At 41.0% G+C, this 7,494-nt stretch overlaps 2 protein-coding genes across 2 annotated transcripts in view; one reads left to right on the top strand and one right to left on the bottom strand.

Moving 5' to 3' along the window:
- The window catches only part of POLG (DNA polymerase gamma, catalytic subunit), a 46,026-nt gene extending 42,952 nt beyond the window's left edge, over positions 1-3,074 (top strand). The window contains exons 20-21 of the mRNA XM_018571894.1: positions 777-937; positions 2,884-3,074. Coding sequence (XP_018427396.1) covers positions 777-937; positions 2,884-2,948 — 226 coding nt within the window. The 3' untranslated portion in view covers positions 2,949-3,074. The remainder of the gene's footprint in view (positions 1-776; positions 938-2,883) is intronic.
- Positions 3,075-3,178: 104 nt separating this feature from the next.
- Positions 3,179-7,494, bottom strand: part of FANCI (Fanconi anemia complementation group I) — a 42,208-nt gene continuing 37,892 nt past the window's right edge. The window contains exons 35-37 of the mRNA XM_018571885.1: positions 6,136-6,231; positions 5,927-6,052; positions 3,179-3,235 (exon numbers count right to left, since the gene is read on the bottom strand). Coding sequence (XP_018427387.1) covers positions 3,179-3,235; positions 5,927-6,052; positions 6,136-6,231 — 279 coding nt within the window. The remainder of the gene's footprint in view (positions 3,236-5,926; positions 6,053-6,135; positions 6,232-7,494) is intronic.

Genomic DNA, 7,494 nt, shown 5'->3' with positions numbered 1-7,494 from the left:
GGGTGGGGGGGGGGGGGGGGGGGGCATCCAGATGTTTTTGTTTGTTTTGGTCATCAGCTTTTTAGACCACTATTATTTTACAGGGGTATTCAGGGGAACTGTTCTGGTTTAAGTTCATGGTTGCTAAAGTGACCATGAGCTTATAGCAGAATAGTAAAATCCACTGACGTAAGGCTTACTGCCATGGCCAGCTGGAAGCAGTTGTGTTCCACCGTAAACCTTAGGGTTAAAGGAGAATTATGGGGCGAGTGAAAAACATCCCTATATTTAGAGCCAGTGTGTGATACTACAGCTGTCACATGTCAGCTCTATTCAAGAACGGAGCAATCACATTCCTGAGAGGCAGAGCCAGCTGTCAATCAGGTGGATCCCGACATCGCGGCTCTGTGCTGTCGGCATATAGTGGGCAATAGCCTGAGTTTTGGGTCACAGGAGGACATAGTATATGTCCTGACCATAAAGAGGAAGAAAAAAAATGTAAGCCATCGTTCTCTATTGAATGTGATATTTTCATATAAAGCCATTATGTTATACTAAGATGACGTCTAGTGCAGTCTTTGGGGATCATTAGCATTCACATATACTATGAGGCTTTGAAAACATGAGGGAGGAGGAAGATGAGGGATCATGTTTATTAAGGGTGTAATGCTGAGTGTGTGCAAGAAGCCTCAGCTTCTACAGATAAGTAAACGGGAAGTGGTTTTCTGTTTCTATAGAATTACAAAAAGGTATGTAAACAAAGTTTGAAAATGTTTGCCTTTTCCGTTATGTTGCAGGTGTATGTTTGCTTACAAAATGGGAATTCTGGATTTGCCTCAGTCGGTGGCATTTTTCAGTGCGGTAGACATTGATCGCTGCCTCAGAAAGGAGGTGAACATGGATTGTACAACCCCATCCAACCCAACTGGTCTAGAGCAGAGATACGGCATTCCTCCCGGTATGTCCCATCTTGGCTTATTATCTCTTAGCAATTTAAAGGCCACAACATCACCACAATAAACAGTTTGTAGTGTAAATGTATTGCTTTAACAATTACATTTTGGTTAATAAAGAAATTCCAAACTATACAACATAGTATTCAAAACATGAAGAACTTAACACTTTTTTTTATTTTATTACAAACCTAAACATTGATTTAAAGGGGATTTTCATAGAACGAGTCCCAAATGATTGTTCACGCCAGGGTACCAATACAGAGGGCTTGCCCTGCCCCCACATCGTCCATAGAACTAGAGGCTGGAATATTGAGATTTCATATCAAATAGCACTTTTATGAGTAACAACAGAGGTCATATTTATCAGGCCGGGTATGTTTTAAAAGAATCCTCTTAAATCCCATTATATGTGAAAGTTCAAGAGCTTTGTATAACATATGCAGTTATTTATATATAAAGTTTATGCTGCAGCTTAGGCTTTATGCTAAGTATAATATCTGAGTACAGTTGCTTGACCCTTACACACAGATATTAGAATGTGTGTAATTAGTGTACAGAAGCCTTTGCTTTCCCTGCACTAAGTGAATTTTAACTTCAGCCCAGACAGTTGTATACAAGAATTAAAGTGACACTAAACTCAGGAGTTAAATCCTAAAAATACATTCAAATACCTTAACTATTAACAAAAATGTAGCTTATTTGTGTATCACTCGGCTGTAGATCCTCAAATCATCTCTGAATTGGTGCTGGTACTGTCCTTCCTTCTGGAGGCGGGGCTTCTTTTGTTGCCCATGGTCCCTGTGTGTGTTGTAAAGTAGTCACCACTCCAAGCTCACTCCTGTGATGGACTACTATCTCAGTACAAATTAGTGAACTAAATATGAGATTGTAGTCCATCACGGGAGTGAGCTTGGAGTGGTGACTACTTTACAACACACACAGGTACCATGGGGAGCAACAGTAGCCCCCCTCCAGAAGGAAGGACAGTGTCAGCATGAATTCAGAGATGATTTGAGGATCTATAGCCGAGTGATACACAAATAAGATACTTGAATGCATTTCTAAGATTTAACTCCTAAGTTTGTCACTTTTAAGGTTCATCCGTTATAAGAGAAATAGGTGCGTTGCTATTGCTGGGCTCCTGAGAATGTTAGTTTCACATGTTACATTTAATACGTTTAGGTGACCTGAGGATGACTACCAGGCAATAAGCATTCTCGGTGGTCAGTAGTGGCAGCCTGTTTCGGCCACAACAATGCTTGCCCTAAAACATCATTTTAAAATGTGTATAGAGGGGGGACAGGCTTTGTCACTGCCTTCCCACTTGTGGGCACCCTGAACGCCTTTTAGAAAATAACCTAAACAACGATTATTGTGTTGCCATCGTCATGGCTCTGTAGCTCACTTGGATGACAATCAGATATTGTGTGGCTCTCCTCTACCCTTGCCATGCTCATGCAGCCAGAGTATTCCTCTAATTCCCAGCTTCTTTGAAACCCATTAAATAGGAAATGTGGACACAATCAATAATCAAAACCCTGAGGGCCCATTTACACCAGAACATAATGCATGGCACTGTCATGTGTTCAAAAATGAATGGGCTGCAATGCATCTCAGTGCATGCAGAAATAGAGCAGACTACATTTATTTTTGCAGTCCGAAGTAAAGAGCATTGTATTGGTTGTGCATTGTGAGCAGTGAGCATTACCACAGTGCACTGGTGTGACTGGCCATGACAGTGCTTCTAACAATTCTAAATATAAAAAAAGGGGCTAGAACCGGGCTGTAAGGAAGCAGCTGGCCCAAACGGTGACTATTCCCAGCCTATGGCCAGTTTGAACTTCCACATGTTTGCGGTTATAAGTATCTTTTTATTTATTGCACACCACAGATTCATAAACTAACATGCCTTGGAGTTAGATTTATGTTTTTGTTCTTGTTTTTGCAGGTGAAGCTTTGGATATCTATGAAATAGTTAAGCTAACCAATGGCATCTTGAAAAATGGGAGCTAGTCTCAGCCAGCATCTGTTACTGTTTGACTCCTGTGGAGTTACATCTTGTTCATGATTTACTCATGAGGTGAAATACTGGAACAGTTTTGTTTAACTTGGTTTCATTTTCTGAATAAAAAAAAGTTTGTTGAGTACTGATCTTGTTAAAGTCTTTCAGAACAAATATAAATTGGTAACTGAGAATGGAATAATGAACTGTGACATTTTAGAAGGAAGCCGCAAACTTTCTGCTACTTCTTTCTTCGTTTTCTTTTTGGTTCTTGACTTTCTTTCTGTTCAGTCCCAGACTAGAAGGAGGAAAAAACATTAAATAAAAGCTATAGGTGCATTTATCTGATATTGGTGGAAGATCAAACTGAACTGGTTGGAATGCATATCCAGTTAATCTTTGTGTATCTGCACTTATGTTGTAGTGCACCCCAGCCAGTTTTACACTCACCTGTCCCTGATCTATAAGGATACAAGCTGTACAAGAGCGCTTGGCAAAAGATTCTCGGCTGGGCCCACTTAGACTTAGGCAGTCTCTATTCAGTCCTATGATAAGATGCTGTTGGAGCACAGAATATGAACTCGCTGTAGGGTTTATTGAACAGTGTCTGCATGGGCCAAGCTTCATCTAACATCTCACTAGATCAGGTACAAGTGTAACTGCACCGAAATGGGACAGTTATCGAAGAAAATGCATTTTATACTTTTAAGCTTTAAATCAAATTGTTGTCTGTCATGGTTTTCGCTGAAATGGAACATGGAATTAACGCTCTCTCGGCACAGGGCACCATGCTGGAGCTGCCTACCGTAACATGAACCTACTACCAGTATTGACACAGTACAAATCCACAGTTCCCTTCCCTGATGAGCACATGTGTAGCAGTCAGGACCTATCATGGATCCTTGTAGCAGAGCTATTCCCAGGAGGTGGTCTCAGCACTGATCAGCAGGAACAAGTATTGATCAATTGTATGCACTTAGGCTCTCTGGAGCAGATCATTACAATGTATGTTGTGCATTTATTTATTTTTACAAAGAACTGACCCCGACACCAAAGTTTTATACTATCCGCTCCAGCATACTGTGTGTTTAATCTTCATTCCTTTGAAGAGCTCTTGGTCCTCCGGTGGCTGCTACATCACTACTGTGTCCTATTGTACTGTAGTGCTTGGCAGGAGGGCCCAAAAGGAGGCCTGCAATCTTAAATAAGAGACTTAAAAAAAGTGTTTAACAGCTCGTTGGGTAGTTTCGAGGGGGATTTACAAAAAAAAAAATGTTTAAACTGTTTATAGAATAAAAGGGGGGGGGGGGGGAACAATTTAAATATTGTCATCACACTTTGTACCAGAAACAATATTGGAGTCATAAAAACAAGATAAATAGCAGGAATATTTTAGAATGCTTTTCTTTCTCGTCCATTGAGTAACACAGGAACTCTTAACCTTAGGGATATACTTTGCCTACAGTTACATTGGACTAAAAATAAATAACATACAACTGTATGCCAACATAACTCCTCCTACTACCAGCATGCTGTTGTCTTTTTTTTGTAGGGTTGCACCGAGTATGACAGCTGCCAGGTAGTGGGCTGGTGCAAAAGCAAAAAAAATAAAAAATCTGGTATCAGTGCATCTCTAGTTTTTTGGCTAGTGACTTACAATGGAGATTGGAAACATCCTAACAAGCTGTTTGCTCCTCCTAAATACTCGTTAGCATTATATCCATTTAGTGAGTATTTTGTACAGCAGTGGACTATTCCCGCTGTGGATCTGGCAGTGTCCTGCCTTATTCTGATAGGAGGAGGCACTTGTCTCTAAGGACCCATTCGTCAAGCTGTTGGTCTGGCTTTGACGTTACTGTATCAAACTATGTCCAACTGGTTTACAAATCTCTTAAAGCGACACTAAACTCAGGAGTTAAATCCATTCAAGTATCTGAACTATTAACAGAAATGTAGTTCATCTGTTAGAGCCTTAAATCATCTCTGAATTGGTGCTGACACTGTCCTTCCTTCTGGAGGGTACGCGCTTGCCTAGCAACACCTGACGACCCGGAAGTACTCAGCAGCTGTGACCCTGCTTTGAGGAGAACCAGCCACAGCAGTGCTCAGCCACTGGATCAGACCTGTGTCTTCCAGCACAGGCGTCCTGGGATCTTTCTGAACTGGACTGGACTCTGCTTTCTCCCTATCCTGATAGCAATCTCGGACCAGCAGCTGAGATGGGACTTTCATCTGATGCGTGACAGGCGAGATGTTTTTTAATATCCTGTAAGTGCATTACTTTTACCCTTATTAAATAGTCACTTTATACTGCACTTAGATCGGTGCGCCGGTTTTCTATGTTTTCTTTACAGTGCTGTTATATGGATGTTTCCCTATCCAACCAACCAGGCTGCAGGATCGGTGCATACATCTTCTCTGGAGTAATTACCAGTATAACTGGAGTTCATTTGATACTATCCATATATAGTCCATAAACAATAGATCTTTTTGCGCAAGTTGAGGACTTCTTTTTCATGTTGAACTTAACTTCCTTCTGGAGGGTGGCTACTTTTGTTCCCAATGGTCCCTGTGTGTGTTGTAAAGTAGTCACTGCTCCAAGCTCACTACAGTGACAGACTATAATTTCAATATAAATTAGTAAACAAACATTAAATTGTAGTCCATCACGGGATCGGTGGCTACTTTACTACACACACAGGGACCATGAGGGAACAGAAGTAGCCACCCTCCAAAAGGAAGGACAGTGTCAGCACCAATTCAGAGATGATTTGAGGATCTACAGCTGAGTGATACACAAATAAGATAGGAGTTTTGTTCATAGTTAAGGTGCTTGAATTCATTTTTAAGATTTAACTCCCGAGCTTAGTGTCACTTTAAGACTTCCCATTTCCCTCAATGGACTCCAAGATAAGATTTTACACAGAGCACAAAAATCCTATTGCATGTTTAAAGGCTTCTGACCCATAACAGCTGATCTGTTTCCTACCTGCATGTTGTCTGGCTCATTCTCCTCATCCTCTGAGCCCTTTTCCTGCAGAGCTGCATCCAGTGTGGCTGGGTTAATTCTGAAGTCTCTGGAAGTGCTCAGTTTTATGTACTGCATCAGGTTGACCTGAAAACAAAAATGATACATACAACAGTAAAATTGCTGCCTCTGCATCCAGCACTGTATGTTACATTAGAAAAGCTCCTTACCTTTGACTTCTTAGACAGCTTGATTAAAAACTCTTCATACTTTTCAATCGCAAAGATCAAGTTTGGTATTGGTTTGGTTTCACGGAGGATTTTAGCCTAAAAATGAGAAAAGACATCAACAGTACATGTTTGTCACAAGTAATCATATTTTGCAAACAAACCCTTTCATTATAATTGGTCAACTGTTTTACAAAAATACCATTCAATGAGCTAATTTGCATTTAATGGAACATTGCTCAGTGAACAGCCTTAGTAAATGAACACCAAAGTGATTTTGTTTTTTGCTAGGGGCATGATTGTTTGATTGACTGGACATAATGTCACCTTACTTATTCAGAGAACATGCTATGTGACTAGCATCTACTCTTTTAATAAATAAACTTCATTGACTTGTTTTGTATTTTGAAGGTCTTGGCACAAGAGATTGGCCCTTTTGAAGCCAAATGTCTGAAACAGATGTTGCCTGTAATGGCCTATAACAAGAAATTGTTATAAAAAGAAACAGTTTGTTGTTGAGCCTAGAGGTCAACATCCGGTGTACCCCATCTGCAGCACAGGTCTTGGAACACCTCTGCGTGTAGGAATTACTATCCTGGGTCCAGACTGTCAGCTAAGGAGATGTGCCTGCCAGTTGTTCATATCTCAAAAGGTAAATGCTGAACAAGGCCAGACCCGAAGATCCTGTCTCCACCCAAGACATGATCCACTCTACCTCTTTTGCTGCAGCAAGACTTCTGGTTCCTTCCTGATGATTGATATATGCCGTGGCATTTTTTTATTACGTTCAGAGAGGATGATTCTTCCCTTGCACAGAGTGAATGACTGGGGCTCCTCTCCAGCCTGACAGGCTGATGTCTGCTGTGAGAATCCTCCAAAAGACAGGAAGAAATTACAAAAAGGTGGATTGCTGAGCCACCAGGCCAGGGACAACCTGGTTCTTGGTGATAGAGGAATTTGTCTATGCAGAGACTGGATTAACATGTCCCACAACAACAGGGGGGTGTTATAGGGGTGTGGAGTGAAACTAGGAAAATGGGACTGCCCCAAAAGAGACCTATGAGTGAAGAATTAGCTGTCTCATAGACTGAACAATTTGAATCTGAGCCCAAAGTGTCTGAAGTTTCTACTGCGGAAGGAACACGCTGGCCAGGATTAGACCCAGATACTTCATATTATGAGTCAGTTCTAACAAGGATTTGTAATATTCAGAATTCATCCAAATCCCTAACATCTGGTTGGTTAACTTAAAATTATCTGAAAATTAGCCTGTCTGTTCTCTCAACAGAAGGTCATGTAAATACCCCAGAATGGTGATGCCATGAGAACACATCAGGGCTAAGTCAGGGTACTAATATATAT

The sequence above is a fragment of the Nanorana parkeri genome, unplaced genomic scaffold, assembly GCF_000935625.1.
Source record: "Nanorana parkeri isolate BGI_ZX_2015 unplaced genomic scaffold, ASM93562v1 scaffold42, whole genome shotgun sequence".
Classification (NCBI taxonomy): Eukaryota; Metazoa; Chordata; class Amphibia; order Anura; family Dicroglossidae; genus Nanorana; species Nanorana parkeri.
This window is presented reverse-complemented; position numbering and strand designations above follow the sequence as displayed.